We start from the raw sequence: 20,569 nt of genomic DNA on the forward strand, positions 1-20,569 counted from the left end.
CGGCAAGACTGGTTGTTCTCTGCATACCTGGTACCCTGACCTGGTGGAAGGGGATGGGGAGCAGGATGTGGCCCTCACAATCCATGAGGAAATGGTTGGCGACCTGCTACAACACTTGGATGTACACAAGTCGATGGGGCCGGATGGGATCCACCCAAGGGTACTGAGCGAACTGGCAGAGGAGCTGGCCAAGCCGCTTTCCATTATTTATCAGCAGTCCTGGCTATCAGGGGAGGTCCCAGTCGACTGGCGGCTAGCAAATGTGACGCCCATCTACAAGAAGGGTCGGAGGGTAGACCCGGGGAACTATAGGCCTGTTAGTTTGACCTCAGTGCCAGGAAAGCTCATGGAGCAGATTATCTTGAGTGTCATCAGGCAGCACTTGCAGGGCAACCAGGCGATCAGGCCCAGTCAGCATAGGTTTATGAAAGGTAGGTCCTGCTTGACGAACCAGATCTCCTTCTATGACCAAGTGACGCGCTTGGTGGATGAGGGGAAGGCTGTGGATGTGGTCTACCTTGACTTCAGTAAGGCTTTTGACACCGTTTCCCATGACATTCTCCTCATGAAACTGGCTGCTCGTGGCTTGGACTGGCGTACGCTTTGTTGGGTTAAAAACTGGCTGGATGGCCAGGCCCAAAGAGTTGTGGTGAATGGAGCCAAATCCAGTTGGAGGCCGGTTACTAGTGGAGTCCCCCAGGGCTCAGTGCTGGGGCCGGTCCTCTTTAATATCTTTATCGATGACTTGGATGAGGGGATCGAGTGCACCCTCAGTAAGTTTGCAGATGACACCAAGTTAGGTGCGTGTGTCGATCTGCTCGAGGGAAGGAAGGCTCTGCAGGAGGATCTGGATAGGCTGGACCGATGGGCTGAGGTCAACTGCATGAAATTCAACAAGGCCAAGTGCCGGGTCCTGCATCTGGGGCGTAACAACCTCAAGCAGCGCTACAGGCTGGGAGAAGAGTGGCTGGAAAGCTGCCTGGCCGAGAAGGACCTGGGAGTACTGGTTGATAGGCAGCTGAATATGAGCCAGCAGTGTGCTCAGGCGGCCAAGAAAGCCAACAGCATCGTGGCTTGCATAAGAAGCAGTGTGGCCAGCAGGTCTAAGGAGGTGATTGTCCCCCTGTACTCGGCTCTGGTGAGGCCGCACCTCGAGTACTGTGTTCAGTTTTGGGCCCCTCGCTGCAAGAAGGACATGGAGGTGCTCGAGCGAGTCCAGAGAAGGGCAACGAAGCTGGTGAGGGGTCTGGAGAACAAGTCTTATGAGGAGCGGCTGAGGGAGCTGGGGTTGTTTAGCCTGGAGAAGAGGAGGCTCAGGGGAGACCTCATCGCTCTCTATAGGTACCTTAAAGGAGGCTGTAGGGAGGTGGGGGTTAGTCTATTCTCCCACGTGCCTGGTGACAGGACGAGGGGGAATGGGCTAAAGTTGCGCCAGGGGAGGTTTAGGTTGGATGTTACGAAGAACTTCTTTACTGAAAGGGTTGTTAGGCATTGGAATGGACTGCCCAGGGAGGTGGTTGAGTCACCATCCCTGGAGGTCTTTAAAAGACGTTTAGATGTAGCCCTTAGTGATATGGTTTAGTGTAGGACTTGTTAGTGTTAGGACAGAGGTTGGACTAGATGATCTTGGAGGTCTCTTCCAACCTAGATAATTCTGTGATTCTGTAAAACTTAAGAATTTTCTCTATATTCAGAAATTTTAATTTCTGAACTAATGGGATATAAAGAAAATATTTAATCTTTCCTAATCTTCAGTAAAGCATACATAGCTGTAGCAAGATTCTAGACAATACTAGATGCCTCCCAAACAGAGCAGAGGTGCCTGTGAAGGAATTCCTCCAAGTTCTCAGAAGGCCATAAACAGAAACAACCTATATTCACTGTTGCTATATGTTATCCTAATTAGCATGCTCCTGTCCTTGTATCAGTGCAAATTCTTAGGTTCTTTTTAAACACTGAAATTGCTTAGTCACCTTAGACCTCTCAGTCCTTCTGTGTTGAAACTCACAGAGGAACAACAGAGAATACAGCCTTTGACTCTCTTCCCAGATCTGTCAAAAGTATTTTGCCATCTCATAACCTATGGCATCGTGGTAAACTAAAACCTGCTTTAGGACTCTGAAAAGTGGACCAAGAACACCAACAAACAGGCACAAAACTCAATCTGCTGGTTTAGAATTTACAGGATCAGGTGTCATTTCTCCTCCAAGAGCTGTAGAAAAATTATAACTGTTTTAAACTTCCCACCATATTCTCTCACTAATTTGGCAGAAATCTGATAGGGTTTCAGTACATGATCTGAATAATGTGTATCATATTGTGACCTGCCTAAGTCATGAATTCATAGGCCTATACACATCCATGCAACATATAGTCAAGAGTCTGATTGCAAAACTTGGTTGCAAATTTCACATCAAATACCTTGCTTCATCCTTACACCTATCCAAAAGCCTTATACTAATCAAATAGAGTAAAAGACAAGGCTTGGTCTTATGGGCCACACAGAGGAACTAAAGATAGCAGCAAAATCTGACAGTGCTGTTGGCTTTCTTAATATATTAGCAAAATTGACAAAAGAAGAAAAACCTTATTTTTAGGGATTAGGTAAGCGTAATAACACATTGAGTGGCATATATTCTTCTCTTGATTTTTATCTCCACCATGCTGTGAAAAATGTGACCGTCTTCGTGAACGAGTACCCAGACTACCACTGCTTATTTTTTTGTTACTACACCAATTCATTTATAGTTTATGCAAATACACTGAATATGCCACAATAAATACTCATAGTATAAAATTAATTTACAAAATATTTGCAAAATGAGTGAAAAAATCAAATTAATTTATTTTCAGAACCCCATAAGACTGCTGTTAAATATACTAACATTGTTTTTTAGTGTGTCTCAAAGAGCTACTACAGATCCACAACACACAGCAAGAACAGAAATTCTGCACTGAAAAACAAAACAAAGTCCACTGAAACTAGTTTTAAAAAAATCTCATTAGGTTTTAAAGCAATTTTCTTTTCCATACAGGGGCAATTCTCTGTGGCAATACAGACAGAAACATGGAGATGCAAAATAGGGACTGTGTCTTCAATTAAAGAACGTGGATTCAGCACTGCATCCTAGAAAGTTATAATTAATAATATTATATGCTGGCTAGAGCCACTGAACTCTAGTGGTTCTTGCCTGTTATGTTGATACTATTTCCTTTCTTCTTTGGAACATATACAGTCTAGCATACTTTAAACTACATCAAGAAAATTGTGCATTTAGCATGTCAAGCTAAATAGCTAAATTTTCACTTCCTTTTTTTACCTAGAAAGGGGAACTTAAAAGAGAAATGGAACAAAAGGTATGTTAACAGCACAATATATTACAATACTTACCATCACCAACTTCAAAGTCCTTGAATGCAAGTTCTGAACCTGAGTCATCGAGAAGGATTTCACCATTTAAGGTGAACATCATAGTGTGTTCATTCATGTCAACCATACATCCAACAACATCTCCTGCCAGCCATGAGCGGCCAAAATGCTCATTACCCTGATGCCACCGCTGTGCCTGTAAAGGATTTCAAAGACTTTCAAAGAATAACAGTGACAATGTATGTGTTCATCTCCCTTTTAGTGATTAAAACTAATAATTAGCCCCCTCAATTAACACAGCACTAAAATTAAAACTTCCACAGCATATCAATCCAAAACAATGGTTGTGAATACCGCAAGTTAACTTTGAAAATGGAAATCCGACAATTAACTTCCTGCAAGCACTTCTCTCAAATGTATTCTAAAACATTGCTACGTGAGCTGACAGGGCAAATTGCTATTTCAACATTTTAGTAAGAAAGAACATGGCTTATTTTTATGCAGAAGCTGCATGAGAGACTTGTAATGAAAATAACATGCTATCGGTTACAATGTTAAATAGCTGTTTCACAAACTTTTTTTTTAAAACAATTGTTTTTGTTCAATCTAGTGGCCTATAAATTCATTGCTTCCAAATAAACTTTATTGTTTCCTTAAATATAATTCTAAAACTCTTGCATACAAAATAAATTAAAATTCTGTCATAACAAATTTTGGAAGGAACAGAATTTTCTGTGGATGGGATGAACTCTATAAGCTTCTGAGAGATACCACAGTAGTTCAGGGCATGATTAATGATTTGTATGACTGACCAAGTCCAAGACTGCAGGGTTTTGGATGGGTAGCCTTAGCTGGGGTCTTGGATTGAAATTCAAATAAATGAACATCTATAAAGAACTATTACAAACATACATACGACAAAACACTGTTAATAACAAATACGTTCACAATTCATATATTCCATCACTGCTAGATTTTTATCCTTCTTCAAAATCCTACCAAACAAATGAGGCTTTCTGTGTATCCCGAAGGTCAAAAACAAGCTTTTATCGAACTAAGCAGAGAACCCACTAAAATCAAATACAACAAAATAGCTTTGTAGATTGAGACCTAAAGGTCAAAAATTAAGACGCAGAAAGCAAACTACTACTCAGCTATTTTAGTGAAGACACGGGTCTTCAATAGTTTACCTAATCCAATTAGGCATTTTATAAAACCAACTTTTCAGTTCTCTTTTTAAGGCGTCTACTTGAATAACACAAGAGTTGGAAAAAAAAAAGAATAAAAATCCAGTAACATGGATAAAATACAGCTAGAGACCTTGACCTGACCAGGAACAGGCAGGCCTACTGTTGGTTTCTGTCAAGTATTGTAATAGTAATAAAGGAAATTAATTCCAACATCAGACATAAGAAATGTATGGTAAAGGTTTTCATTAAGACAAGATTCATCAGTAGCCTTAACAGCAGTTATATGGTTTGGATAGTGGTTTCACAGGCCTTCACAATGAAATAAAAAGTTCCAATGAGTTATTAAACCTATTCTGATAAAAATTAGTAACATATAAAATACTTGGATTTCCTATATATTCTTAACACTGATTCAATCTGTCAGCACTTAATGCAGAGTTGAATTTGAGCAAAAATTACTGTTTCTATCATAATTAATTTACTCTAAATTGTATGGATTTCCATGAAAAAATAGACCTGCTCTTTCAAACTTTTACATTCCTATAGAAAACTTGTATCAGAAAACTTGTTGCCTCATACACTCACTGTTAATAATCTTAACCACATTTATTCTCTAATAGGCACTTCTCATAGATAGAAGAGTAGACTAAAAATTTAAAGAAATTATTAATATTTAATTACAGCTCTGCCAGTATTTAGAATTTCGGTAAGTCATTTAGATGTTGAATGGTTTATATACACTGTACCTGTTCTGTGCAGCTGTGAAAAAAATTGACAAAGAATAGGAAAGAGAAATGACAAAGTCTGCTAATGAATTCCTCAGGTGGCATGGATTTACAGCTTAGGCTTTGTATTTTTCTTCCTATTCCACCTAGGGCCTCAAAGAGAGAGAAATAATTTCATAGAACACAGATGGAAGAAAAGAAAGCAATTAAGTTGAGGCAACGGCACACAGAATAAGATGCAAAATGAAGTTCTGCAATCACTCATATAATTACAGATAAACAAACCTTAAAGCCATCAAAAACAAAAGCTTCATCATCTGAGCCAAGTTCCTGATCTGGCAGGCAACCCGGCCTTGTCCAGCCAACTCTCATGTCTCCTGCTGTAACTGCCTCAAACTCGAAGTACCACTTCCCAGCCTTCACTGCATAAGTCTTCTCTGTGCGGAAGATCCTAAATTTTTCCATTATCCCATTGCATACATCCAATCTCGTCGCTGTGAGGTTTAAAAAATAAAAAGGTAAAGAAAAAATAAAAGTAGCATCAAGTACTGTATTCAGCTACTGATAAAATACAGTCAGTGAAAACAACAGACAAATACACAGCCCTGTCTTTAAAGCACACTGAAAAATATTAGGAAGTAATGGAATTGGCATTCTGAAGAACAGATGACCTATTACCATCACATCAGTAAAGCAATCAAACAGTTAACCCAAACATAAAGTATGAGAGAATATAATGCATTAATTCACAAGGCTTAAAAGATTGCCTTCCCTTTTTTTGAAATACGGCATATAGATTTTCACATTGTATTCCTGAAGCAAGTTAAGATGGATTGTATAAAGAAACATTTTAACAGTGAAACTAGGAAAGTTTGCTGCTTGCCAGGTGCTAACATTTGCACGTTATGGAGATGATACCAAGGCTCATCTGGCCCTCCAAGTACTAACCCCTGTTGTTCTTCCATGCAGATACCAGTGAAAAAGCCAGGAATGATCTGGGATGTTGCAAGCATTGACTAGGGAAAGTGGTCAAGGGCTCAAGTAGTGTCCTCCTTGATCCAATCAGTGACCTGAAGACAACCCAATGGATCCTGAGGTTTAACAACTCATTGCACAGCTGGTGTTGACAGCAAGGTTTTAGTTTCTACAACAGTAAGACCCTCTTTGAGGGTTAAAAGCCGCTTAGGAGAGATGGGATCCATGAGACTAAACCAGGCAAATATATCTTTGCCAACAGCAGGCCAACCTTGCTGGGAGAGCTTTAAACTAGAAATGACAAGAAAGCACATGATTCCTTAGAAAACAGCCAAGTAAGCTGAGGATAAGGGTAGCAAGCCAAGGGCCCAGAGTGACAAGAACATAAGGGATGCAGAAATCAAGAAAACAGAGCTGAACTGGAACCTGTTTGTGTGTAAGCATACAAAGGAGAAAGTACCTGCAGAACAGCTTGATGGGGCTCCCTTGCCTCTTCTGGGGAACCAGCATGCTTGGGTACCTCTTAAATGACTACACTGATGCATGCAGCATGTCCAATTAAAAATGAGTACAGTTACAGGGCTATGATGCATATTAGGATCACAGAGATATGATGGGATAATTCACACGACTGGAACATTGCAATGGATGGATACAAGTTTTTTTTAGGATGGACAAGCTGTGAGGAAGAGTTGGCTTTTATGTGACAGAGCAGCTGGAATGCATGGAGATCTGCCTTGGGATGGCTCAGGAGCAAGCTCTGAGCTTGTACGTAAAGACAAGCAGGCAGACCAACATGAGTAAATTCATCAAGGGTAACTGCTATTAAAATAGTAAATGAGGCTTTCTTCAAACTAGAAGAAGCCACATGTTCAGCAAGAAGAAAAGGCAGCAGGAGCCCTGCTTGGACGAGCAAGGAGCTCCTAACTGAACTCAGACATAAAAAGGAAACATGTAAGTGGTGGAAAACAGGGCCAAGGGACACAGAAAGAACATACAGATTCTGTCCAACCTTGCAGGGCTAGAGTTAGGAACACCAAGGCTGATCTGGAGTTGAATCTGCCAGGGAATATGACAGGCAAGAAAGGATTCTACAAACACAAATAACAAAAGGAAGAGTAAGGAACCTATGGTCCACTTGCTGACCTGGCGACAAATGAGACAGGAAAGACTGAGGTACTTGGTGATTTCTTTGCCTCAGTCTTTAACAGTAAGATTGGCCTTCAGGAATCCTCAGCTGCTGAGACAAGAGAGAAAGTCTGGAGTTATGAAGTGGAGGAGACCCAGGCTAGGAAATATGTAAATTGGATTTAAATAAACCCATTAACCCTGGTAGGTTGCAATCTGCAAGTGGTGAGAGAACTGGCTGATGTCATTGTGAAACCATTCCCAATTATCTTTGAAAGGTCATGGCAACTGGGAGAGGTTTCTAAAGACTAGAAGAGAACAAATGTCACTCCGGTTTTCAAGAGGAGCAATAAGGAAAAAAACAAAGAACTACAGTCAGGTCAGTCAATCCTAGAGAAGATGATGGAAAAAATCCTCCTGGAAAACATCTCCAAACATATGAAGGACAAGAAGGTGATCAGGAATAGTCAGCATGGATTTATGAGAGGGGAAATCACACATAACCAATCTGATAACCTTTCACAATGAGGTGGCTTGCTCTCAGGATAACAGGAGAGCAGTGGATGTTTTTGCATTGACTGTAGTAAGGTTTTTCACAATGTCTCCCTTAACATCTCATAGAAATGCTGATAAAGTATGGGTTAAATAATCCCACATTGAGGTGTATTGAAAGGCTGGCTGAAAACAGCCAGGCCCAGAGTAATGTAATCAGCAGCACAAAGTCCCCATGGATGCAAGTCACTAGAGGAGTACCCCAAGGCTACTATGGTCTACAGGGGTACTGGAGCCAATGCTGTTTTCTGTTCTCATTACTGACCTGGATGATGGAACAGAGTGCACCCACAGCAAGTTCACAGATGACACAAAATTAGAAAGAGTAGTTGATACAGCTGACAGTTGTGCTGTCATTCAGAAGGACCTGGACAGGCTCCAGAACTGGGCTGAGAAGAATCTCACAAAGTTCAGCAAAGGGAAAAAGTCTGGCACCTGGGGAGGAGCAACCCCCAGCAGCACTTCACACTGTGGCTGACCAACTGGAAAGCAACTTTGCAGAGAAGGACAAGTTGAATATGAGCCAGCATATACCCTTGTGGCAAAGAAGGCCACCAGCATCCTAGGCTCATCAGGAAGAGCTTTGCCAGCTGGTTGATGCTTCCTCTCTACTTGGGACCATTGAGTCCACATCTGGAGTGCTAGGTCCAGTTCTGGGCTCCCCAGTACAAGAAAGATACAGACTTACTGGAACAAGTACAGCACAGGACCATGGCTGCAGCATCCTTCATGAGCAGAGGGTAAGAGAGAGCTGCGACTACTCAGCCCAGAGAACAAAATGCTCAGAGGGGATCTTATTAGTTTGTACAAATACCTGATGGGAGGGAATGAAGTAAAGACAGCCAGACACAAAGAAGAAGAGGGAGGCAATAGGCACAAAGTAACACACATGAAATTCCATCTGAACACAAGAAAACACTTTTTACAGTGAGGATGGTCCAACACTGGAACAGGTTTCCAGAAAGGCTGTGGATTCACGGTCCTTGGATATATTCAACACCCATCTGGCCATGGTACTGGGTTATCTGCTTTAGCTGACCGTGCTTGAGCAGTGAGAGGGACATCTCAAGAGTTCCCTTCCAACCTCAACAGTTCCATGATTCTGTGAATTGGGCTCCCAGTTATTTAGATTAAAAAAAAAAAAAAAAAAAAAAAAAGACTAAATTCATCCTCCAATCACTTCCAGTCACTGTAAAAGACAGGTGTTTGTCTTTGAGTTAAGATTCCTAAACTATGAGACATCTTTGTTTAACAACAACAATGACGACAAAATAGCCCAAAGTAATCTTACTCCTGCTTCAGGAAAAGTGTATTAACTTGTGTCAAGATAAAAGGCAGCAAGTCTTGAAAGAATAAAGGTGCCTTAAGAAGGGCATAAAGGTAGTGTTAAAGGCAATGTCTGCAGATTGCTGTTTAAGAACAAATCAAAACAAAACAACAAAAGAATAAAACAATATTTCGAAAATATTATTAGCTAGTGAAATGAGAAAAAACAACATGCCAAATATAAATTGTTTTGACTGTTCTCCTTTACTCTCTCTCAAACTGTTGAAGAGAAAGTCAGATGAGGCTATATTTCATAGAGTGCTTTAAAAACTGCCACAGCAGCTTCAAGGTTCAAGAAAATGAGCTTTTTCACTTCTCTTGTCTAGTGCAATGGAGTGTAAAATAAATTAACTGCTGTGTTAAAAGCTTTCTCAGCCACTGATTAATTTTGTTAATTATCCGTAGCATGATCATGTGCTTATCTTATCATCACTTACTACGTTTCATTTCAAAATTCTCTTAACTGTAAGTGCAAGTGATTTGTAACGAGCTAGTTTAAGAGAGTTTAAGTTAACATTCACATATTTTCAGGTAATTATAAGTAATATATATTCTCAAAGACCAGTATGGCTTCACTAAGAGGTTCAAAGGAGGCTGGAGTTAAACTTTAACACATTAAACGTATTTCTTCTTAAAAGTTATCACTGATTCTCTTAAATGATGAAGGAGCAATGGCATAAAAATATTGATAAATCAGTTTGTTTTATATAAAACACTTTATCAAAGTATTTTTATAGATAAAACTGAGTTGCTATTGGGCTTCTTCAGAGAAAGAGGACAAAAAGAAACCTCAAGAGAAAGCTTGAGACAATATAAACATGTTGTTCCCTGTGATCCATAACAGCAGTAGAGAAGTGCTTAGCTTGTGCTTCACAACTTTTGTGGAAATTATGAACAAAGATTTTATTTATTATTTATTTTTTAAGTGCTTAAGCTTTTTTAAGGGGGAGAAAAACTATGCTGGGACACACACTGCTTTCAGGCATAAAATACCTCCATCTTTTCCCCTTTTCTTGATAACTAACAATGAAGTTTTGGACTTGGATCTCTACTCTCCAATCCAACTTTCCATCTACCTAGCCCAATGTTCTTGTCAGTATTCCTGTTCTTTTGCTACCACTTGCACTATTTTACTGTGTCATCCCACCATCTTCTGGATCAATCTCTTCTGATACAGATCTACTTTTGTTTCTGTCATGCACAAAAGCACAAATCTTAGATTTGTCTGTGTCTCCAAATCTCCTTTTTTTCCCCCTCTCAGTGCACTGAACATACTGGGTTGAAAATATATATATATATATTGATTTATCCACAGCTATGTGGCATCCATCTACTTCTACCTACGGAAGATGTTCTCAAATATTGCCAAAAAGCATTTACCCATTAATATTCCTTGAATACTAGTACTACTCATGATCCTACATGGTGCCTCAGAGATGGCCATTCCTAACATCCTTTTAAACACTTTTTATCTTAACTTGTTTCTGGTTTTCCTTCAATATTGTTGGCTAACCCTTAGGACTGTCTCCATCTTCCCACATCAGTATATAGTGAGTTTTCCAAGACTTTACTATCAATTCAAACCATAAGGTAGCCTGAAATAACAAAAATTGCATTAAAAATATATATATATATTTCAAAAAAAAAAAAAAAAAAAGCTTAGTTGATCTTTCTTCCCTAAGTTCTCTGAACTACTCTATTCTCTAGTATTTTACATAGTTTTCTCTCCATTAATAAGATCACACAACTAGGGATCAACCTGACTCTCTCTCAGATTAGGAAAAAGAATGCCTAAAGCATTTTGGATCTTTTCCCACAAATTTGCAAAGTATCAAAGCCTGCTCAGCCTTTGAAAATTCAATATTCCAGTCTTACCATTGCAATTCCTCCTCTTTCTGAATTTCTAATCAGCTCAAATTTTCTTATAAGCTAAAATATGTCTGCACCTGCTTGCCCATTAGACTGTGTTAAGAATCTCTCCCTTTTCTATTTTCTCAGCCATAAAAAAGTCAGTATTTCTAATCTTATCTTGAATAGCCTACAAAATCATGTCCCTCAGAAATTACTATCACACCTCATACCCCAAATGTTTGGCCTTTCTGGACTCAAGCTCAATAAATCTCCTGTAAGCAACTCTGAACTCTCTGCCATATAATCCTTTTACCAGTAGCATTTTCTCTTTAATGGTCTTTTTAAAGCCTTAAAACCACTTTTGAAGATCCTCAGTACCTCTCCTATACAGGAGATTGACCACCACAAAGCATGGGAAGTGAAACTACATTGTGTTTTTAGATTCTAAGTAAACTAAGACTTTCTATATTCTAAGCAATCCCTAAGCTACAGTTGCTGTGGGTAACTAATAAATAATACTTACAGCAAAGAATTAAAAAAATGCTGCTATACAGTTCTGTCAATCAATGTTAAAAATAAAAGTCATCAACGGAGATGCAGAACACCACTAGATGGCTCTATATCATTTAATAACGGTATGGATTTTGGCTAATGAAAGGGAATTTGTGTGACATGATTTATGCATCTCAAAAACTGTAGAGGTTCATAAACTGTTAAACTTAAATCGCCAAAATACATATAAAACCTGTGGTTGAATGCAATTCTAGTCTTTGTTTGAGGAAGACTAGTTTGTGAGACACTTCTGCAAGTCCTTTACTCTGGAAATTTTGCAACGGGATTGATGACACTTTTCAGATGCAAGGATTGCACATACGTTCTTTTCATTTAATTTGTAACTCCATGCACAGAGCTAGCTCAAAGATCCTCTGCATCTTAAGAAAAAAAAATTAATTGATTTTTCTAGCCATTCATTCCTAAGGAAAGACAGGTACATTTGGTTCTCAGAGCTGTAAATGACGAAAGGGAATTAATATTGTTCAATGGGATTTGGAGAAGATGGTAGAAAAAGAATGTGCTTTCTTTCCCTCTCTCCCTACCACCAGACAGCTCCTTTATCTTCATAGGAGTCAAACACCTCCTGCAACAGCCAACTCACCTTCTCAGAACCATGCAGAAGTCATACTCTCTCTCTATGCAGTACCTCTTTCCCACAGTAGGAGGGGAGTGGGAAAAATTAAAAGATTATGAATCAGTCTTAAACCCTACAGACTAACCACAAGCAGATTTAACAGAGACCATGGTGTTTTGCCACAAGCACAATCTACTCTACACAGCAACAGATTATTTTGCCTGTTCAGCAATCCATCCCTGTTACACATTCATGGTACCAGTTTAAAAATGTAGCCTCTCATAAAAACTGAATCAAACTATAGATGCTGAAAACACTGCCCTACATATCAATAAAATATTCAGACTAGCAATGGTGCAATTTCAATCAAAACATTGCTAGGAAATGAGTTAAAGTTTAATTATAGTCTATTGAACTTTGAAGACCTAAGAAAATAACAGAGGCTTAAATGCTCTAACAGATTATCTAATTCGACAATTTTTCTGTTTGAAAACACAGAAATTTGGTTTATATGCATGTCTTTGAAAATGTTATCTTTTAGTTTTAAGTATTTAAATAGAGGATTGTATGCTAACTGCAGAATCTTTCCTTAACTATTTGAAGTTAAAACTGCGAGAACATAAAATTCACTTCTACTGAGCTTACATATAATCCTTTTCTTAGCAATTTTGCTATTCTGTTGTGAAATAACAAAGATAGTACTAATCAAAAATATTTTAATTTAAAAATGATTTTGGATTGGGGCACCTCAAATATAATGAATGAATGTAAAGTCAAAGGGTAATATAACAAGATAATACATAGAAAAGGGCCTATTAGCTTTGAAAGTACTCTAACTGTTTAGGTCGTTTTACTGGACCAACAAATCAAGTAGTGAAGTGGAATAGTCTTTAATTTCGAGACAGAGAGACAACAAAATTGTTTACCATGATCTTGGTCAGGAGCTTCCAGGTTGTAACCATAGCCTAAAAGGGTGCGGACTGCTTCACGAAGACTGTCTTTGTTTGACTTCTTCGTCCGATCATCCAAAAGAGCATAAGGTACAAGGCGAGGATTTCGTCGATTTTTCACATCCTGTAGAAGTACGAAAAATCAAATTCAATTTCAGAAGCCATACTCTCTCTTAAATTGTGCTGTAGAAATAGGCAGGCATTGCAGGCATTTTTTATTGCCCTTTTAATGCAAGGCTATCTGCCTTTGGGCTCATCATAGTGAGTAAACACTAAAGTGCAGTTATTAACCAGTGCTTTATGAAATCCTACCAATGAACTTCCTTCTAGAAAAAGAAACATTACTGGACAGGCATTACCTGTGTGCTAGAATGGCTAACAAAAAGATAAAGATAATGCATTGCTGATGACACTAAGTACTATACCATATCAGCTCTAGTTATATTCAGTGGGATGGCCAATGTCAGGGTAAGCACAACGATAATTTGAGGGGCTCTCTTTCCATACTTGTTCAAAACACTTTTAAGCTGACGTTCCTTTTTTTCCAATATTTGATTCAGTACATCTGGAAAAAGGCTGCTACCAAAACAGAATGAACCAAAAATGTACTGAAAAAACTGCTATAAGGAATTATTACTTCCTTGATAAAAAAGTGAAAAAAATAATTATGTGAAAATATTCACATTAACACCAGAGATGAAACACCATGGTTTAAAATTATTTGTCTTGCAAAAGGCATAAAAGGATAAATATTTTCCTCTGAAACGCTGCTTGTCCAAAAGGACATCATGAAAAATTTTCTTTAAAAAATGAATCAGAAATAACTGGAATAACAGTTAACTTCTTCTAAGAAGTATAACTTCTCATCCATAATATTAATTACAGTTAGCATAATGACCTGGTAATTGCTATAGCAACCATTAATGTACATTAATATATGGGCAATCAGCAGATAATGATATATGATAATAAAATATATCTAGAATATTACTTCCTTTAGAAATGCCTAAGCAAACAGTTATAGTATGAAAAAAAAAGGCATAAAAATATAAAACAAACTCAGATTTATAGATTATTTTCCTTACTTAGGTCTAAGTTTATTTAACATTGTGACCTTGACCTTTTTCACTAATTCACAACTGTGGCTACTTCTTGAAGTATGAATAAGAGTAGGGATTTTTCTTTTAATAGTTTTGTTCTTTATTTCCTGTTATTTGTCTATCTAAATTTTGAATGGTACACTTATTGCTGACTTAAGAACTGTTATTGCTATACTCATCATAAGATTTGGTACTTATAATCTTCCAAACCTCTGTGGTTTAAGCATAGCAAATCAAAAGAATGATCCTATACAGTAACTGAGTTTTGCACAGTCATAATCAAGTCAGTAAGAGAGCTGACTAGCTAAGAGTGGTAATTTTTATTAAGTATATTTGCAATTTGTACATAGACTTAATTCTTTTTATTCACTACAGAAAAGTTACTGTTTTGTAGTGTACTGCGGACTTTTAAGAGATGGATAAGAGCTTGATTTTTTTTTTAATTTTTTTTTTCCCCTCCAGAATTTACCAGGTTTGACAGTCTAATGCTTCATCAGAAGACTGTGTTTTGTACAGTGTTTGTCTGATACAGTACTTGTTCACTAAGTCATGTGAAATTAAATAAAACAACAACAACAATAGAAAACCTCAAGCTTGTTGATAAAATTCTGTTTCAAATGGTCTGAGCTGAGTAGCACACACAAAATTTATATAATTGTTTGGCTTTGAATTCAGAACCTATAATATCATAGTAAAAGAAAATAAAGAAGCCTAGGTATTTTATTACACAACTTTGTTTCTATTGAGTACAACACAAACACCACATATGGTCCTTTACAACTGAATTTGGAGTAAAGTAAAAGAAAGCATTGCAGCCACGAAAAGTCAGTATTACAATATACAATGTATACAACAGATTTAGTTGTATTACAGAAAATAGAATCAGAACGGTTTGGATTGGAAGGGACCTTTAAAGATCATCTAGTCCACCCCCCCTGCAGGCATTAATTACAATTATTATATTTATAGTAATTGGATTACCACACATGTAGTTATTTGTAGAGTACATGTGAAATAGGCAGTATTAAATCAACATTGACACTAAGCAAATATAACTCTTAATAGTAGAAAAAAAGAACTACAGAAAATACACCCAAACACACACCAACATTTATAAAGGAGCCTTTTCATTACAGGTAATAAATGCTACTGTAGAATAATTCACAGAGGAAATACAACTTGAGCTGCAGAACTGCATTAATTCATTCAGTGAATATGAGTATGTGACACGTAGATAATTCATCTAGTACAAATTGTAGCTTTCATAGACAGATGTCATGTAAGAGTAAGATAGAAACAGGAGCGTCCGTAACGTCTACAGCAGCACAGAATACCAGTCAAACTGTAAACAACTCTAACAGAAGAACCTGTTAAGAGACAGTGTGCATAACAATGTTGTATTCTTCAGAAGTAATTCAGTAACAAAAAAAAAAAAGCCTTACACAAACCTCTGAAAGACATCTGAAATGATAAAGAACAATATAGTTTTCAGAGCTATAAAATGATATTGCAAACCTATGCAGTCCTGGGCCTTCCCAAAGCTCTGAGAAGTTCAGGATCACCAGACTAAAAGGAACAAAACACACACACACACACACACACACACAAAGAAAATATATATATATATATATATAATAGTGCCTATCAAAGAGAAAGATAGGAAAACACTGAAAAATTAAAACATGGATTAGGAAGAGTGCAGGAATGATTATAATAAGTCAATGGCATTGTAAGTTTTGTGATTTAAAGCATTAGAGCTGTACAGATACATATTCTATGTAGTACTGAAACGATTTTGTTCTCTTAACCAAAGCTGTTAAATGACAAGCATAAAGTTAATGTATTTCACCACACATTCAAGTGAGAGACAAATGTGCTGATGTTTTCCAAGCTTCATTTGCACCATTATAAACCCTCATTTTGCAGCTGTGAAAGGATTCTGTTTGCTGCTACGCGTGTGGATCTTGCACTTCCACAAAGATTTTTGAGCAACTGCCACTATAAATGCTATTGGTGAATTTGCCAGCAGTGCTGTCAGAAACTCAGCTCAGTGAGCCAATGTGTGAGGCACATACACTGTGAGCTGGGTCATTTATGTATACTATAAATTTCTTATCTGGTTATCCAGAGGCCTAGCTTTTCTGTGTTTACCATACCTTTAACCATAAATCATTAATATTAAAAAATATTTCATAAGGTAAAAATAATTCTGAATTCATATTTAGTAGAAAGTCATTTCAAGGTCCAAGAGTCATTAGAATTGGAAAGCACACTACAGTCCTAACAAAGTTATATTCTTGGCAATGTTAAAAAATATATCCTAAATGTAACCACCCATAGCAGAACTTGCATTCCTAAACTGGCTTTCTAGCAGTTCGGTTCGATACTTAGAAGTACATGTATGCTTAGAAGTATGCGTACATCTTCAACCATCTTCACTGAGGATTGTACACATACAAAATGCCTGGCAGAATGTGCTCTCACTGTAAACTGAAGGAATTAACATATTAATACAAAAAAGGTAAAATGTGAAAGTGATGTAACAACATTATTTTTTTTTACAAGAAAAAGATGCATCTTTCTATACACTTAATGACAAAATAATTGACAAGCTTTAAACTTGTCATTTTTTCCATACATCTGTATTTCCTCTGCCAGAACAGTACCTCTCTTCATTGCAGCAGAAGACAGCCTGGGAAGACCAACTCCTAATCACATAGTGATTATTATCGTACAAAATCTTACAAAGTAAGAATCTGGCTTTAAAAGACCAAACTGTCTTTCACATTGAATTTTGAGCCAAACTGAAAATGGACATGATAATTGCTTCACAGCCCTGACTACCTATCCGAGGTCAGGAACAATGTTTTTTAAGTTGCTCTTCACATATTAGGAAGAACTTTTTAGGTTTCTAACTTTTACAACCAATTATTAAAGCTGTTTTGTTTTTTGTTTTTGTTTGTTTGCTTTTCCCTCAATTGTTAGGTTCTTCAGCCACAATACAACATGTAGAAAAAGCAAAACATCCTTTGACTAAGATATCTGCATAAGTAACAATACATACAACCAAAATCTAAAAGTCAGAATCTCTGGATGTGACTCCCACAATCAGTATGGGGACTTAAAAGTCATATATTCAGTAAGTGGAAGAGGACTGAAATTCTTTTCATTTGCTTTGTGATCTCTGAGCTCGTCTCTTTTATGTAAGTAAAACAGAAAGAAAAGTCAAGTTGCTCCTGTATAAATAATACCACAGACTTATGTGCAATATATGCCTTGACAACAGATATATGCCAATTAGAACCAACACTGTAAGCTCACAGGCGGGTTCTGAATATTTTCCACTCTATTGTGAAGCTTTAGCCACAAATGCATCCTTTTATACTTCAATGCTATTTTTCAATCAACTTGTTATGGAAAATCGCTTTTCAAAAAACAAGTTAAGTAACTCAGGGAATTATGATGGTACAAAATGTCAAAATCTATACATGTAGAGTATTTTTAAAAGCCCTCTCTCATAGCAGAAATGTGATTACTTTAATTGACTTACACCAAGGATATATTGCTCCTTTGTCTGTATCTACCTGTCCTATCTGTCTTCAGTCATTTACCAGTTCACCAGTTCAGAGAAGACAAACTGGTAGGCAACCATTTTCTCCCTTAAAGGGACACTGTCAAGTACATTTCATACTGATTTTGTGCTTGTTTTTCCACTTACCCTTGATATTTAATATGTTCTTGTAAATATAAATTTTCCTACCTGTTTTGTTCCTCCTGCTCCTTTCATGGAGCAACAAGCTACCCTGTCCTACTGAAAAATACTTACTTGTTTGTGATCTGTGTCATCACAGCTGTCAACACAGTTCTGGGAACAGGATTTATTAGTTAACGTGTGCTCCCTCTGCTGGCTGGCTGGTTGGCTCTGCAGCAGCAGAACAAAAATACTGTATATAGTCACGCACGAACAGCAGTGATCACTTGTAAAGAAAAAAATCCTGACAAGCAGTGGTGGATTTAGAGGAAGAAAAAGTGCGGAACATGGAAGGCATTTTCCCCATCAGATTATAACAAGAAAAAAATGGGTTATACATGAACTACTTGACAGTATCCCTTTAATTTTTCATATTTTATAATCCCAAAACCGTGAAGCATTCATAATGGAATAGATCTTCTAGATCATCTAATCTATCGTACAGTATGATTCCTGTTTATAACATATTTCCCAGTCATTACTTCATCTACTTTCAAACCTCTGTAAATTTCTTTCCCTTAGGAAACTATTTCACAGCTCTGTATTATCTGTTTACAGTATTACACAGTATAGCACCATGTCACTTCATTACAGTACTGTAACATGTCACAGTAATTTGATGGGATGAGAAAATGTAGCCCATGAAACAAACACATTGTTGGAGACAAGCAAAAGCACACAGCAGCATGGACAACAGCTAGCAGCTTGCCATATGGTAAGTGTGCCAATTGAATGAGAAGCATCTTTGCACTGCACCCAGAAAGGGGCAGCTTGCTGTTCTGCTCTCCTCTTTCGACTTTTAGTGAATAGTATTTGTTATCTGAACATTGTATGCACTTTTGGAATTCAGTTGCCTGTCATTTCTACAAAAGAAAATAAAATTACTTATTTTGAAAAGAGAATAAGAATTGAATTAAGAGCAAATCAACATCAAAACCCAAAGCATGGCTTCCACAGGACATACTTTTGGTGGTAAAGTTTTCAAGGACATCATCCATCCACTAACCCATAAATGAGACTAATGTAATTTGTCTGCTTAACATGGGGAGTAGAGAATACTGATAATCTTGCCGATCTGCTTCCTGAAGTTCATGAACATTCCTGAGGTCTCGATGGTCTTTAACAACCTGAATATGTTGAAACCATAACTATGACACTGCTCACTCCACCACTGCATTACATTCTCAACAACAGTGCTCACTCAGCACAAAGAAGTCTTCAGTTGGAATGAATCAGACCCAACAAAATATTTGATTGTTTAAAGCAGAAGTATCCAAGACTGCAAACTTGCAACCCCAATTAAGAGGCTTTCCAACCATAAGTGTATCCGGCTTCATAGCCATTTAAGCTTTTAATTTTTAAATTCTCTAGGTTCTTCTTTGCACACCTATAATTGTCTTTCTCTTGGTAGGGAAGAACTGTTCAGTATCGATCATATACCTAAGCCCAGTTGAGATTCAGAGAACGATTTCCTCTCTTTCAGAGGATGACCTGGTAGTCAAAATCAGAACCTGATTCATTCCGTCTTCTTTAAACATCTCAGAAAACCTAACAAAGGGCTTATAATCTTAATTTAGTATTTACTAGGTCCAAGTGATAGTGATACTCTATATATATAACAATCAGTCCCTGGCCATCAAAAGAATTTAGATACCTACACAGTTCAGTAATTACAAGCCTAAAGTGTTCAAAACTATACCTCTATCTTCCACAAATATTCTCAACAGCGGACTATCATTTGTAGTATCCAAGAGCAGATTTCATTTGCATGTTGAGCTCCGTCATCCAGTGAGTAGGGCAAGGAGTCTAGGAAAGGTCCAAGTTCCAGTCTAGCCTCCAGGACAGTAATTTAAGTCAGAGGATAAAACACAGACAGCTGACCAGTGAGTAGATAAAGTCCTCCTCTTTCTCTCTGCCCTCTTCCAGTGAGCCTCCACAATGCCACAGCTTTTTTAGATTCAATGGTAAGGTCAATTTTACCTATGTACAGCACTAACAACTTAAGAAAGACTTAAGGATTCTTCTGAAATTTAGTAGCAGTGTTTGATTTCAGGTGTTTACATGCCTTAGTGCATTTGTCTAATGATTTTTTATTTTTTTTTAAACCAAAGCTGTAGCCTGGTAGCAGCTCTGCTATCTTTCAGGGACCATAATAAAACTCACAATTATTTATTACCACATGAAGGCTCTTCAAAAGCAGAATCTTCTATATCAACAGACACGTCAAAACATATATAAGGACAGTGTATAAATAGCTTGTGTAAATGTAAAGGAGAAATCTTTTTCTCCATCTCCCATTTCTGTTATATTCTTTTGCTTATCATTACCAACCTAATAACACTCAAGAAATCTTTGACATCATCATTTAGCTGCCTTTTTCACATTATATCTCACTAATTCAGAAAACATGTAATTTAACTGAAAATTCTCTCCAACAAATACAGCAACATTATTTGTGTTTTTTTCAAAGATGCACACATACACCAAGTAGGTTAAACTAGACTCAAGATCTGAGAAACCTT

The 20,569-nt window shown here is 37.5% G+C and overlaps 1 protein-coding gene across 4 annotated transcripts in view; it reads right to left on the reverse strand.

Moving 5' to 3' along the window:
* The window catches only part of RYR2 (ryanodine receptor 2), a 423,080-nt gene that overhangs the window by 151,814 nt on the left and 250,697 nt on the right, over nt 1-20,569 (reverse strand). For all 4 annotated transcript variants that reach the window (XM_080588287.1, XM_080588286.1, XM_080588285.1 and 1 more), the window contains 3 exons: nt 13,173-13,320; nt 5,571-5,779; nt 3,392-3,566 (listed from right to left, as the gene is read on the reverse strand). In XM_080588287.1, coding sequence (XP_080444413.1) covers nt 3,392-3,566; nt 5,571-5,779; nt 13,173-13,320 — 532 coding nt within the window. The remainder of the gene's footprint in view (nt 1-3,391; nt 3,567-5,570; nt 5,780-13,172; nt 13,321-20,569) is intronic.

This window comes from Anser brachyrhynchus (assembly GCF_964034855.1).
Source record: "Anser brachyrhynchus genome assembly, chromosome: 3".
Lineage (NCBI taxonomy): Eukaryota > Metazoa > Chordata > Aves > Anseriformes > Anatidae > Anser > Anser brachyrhynchus.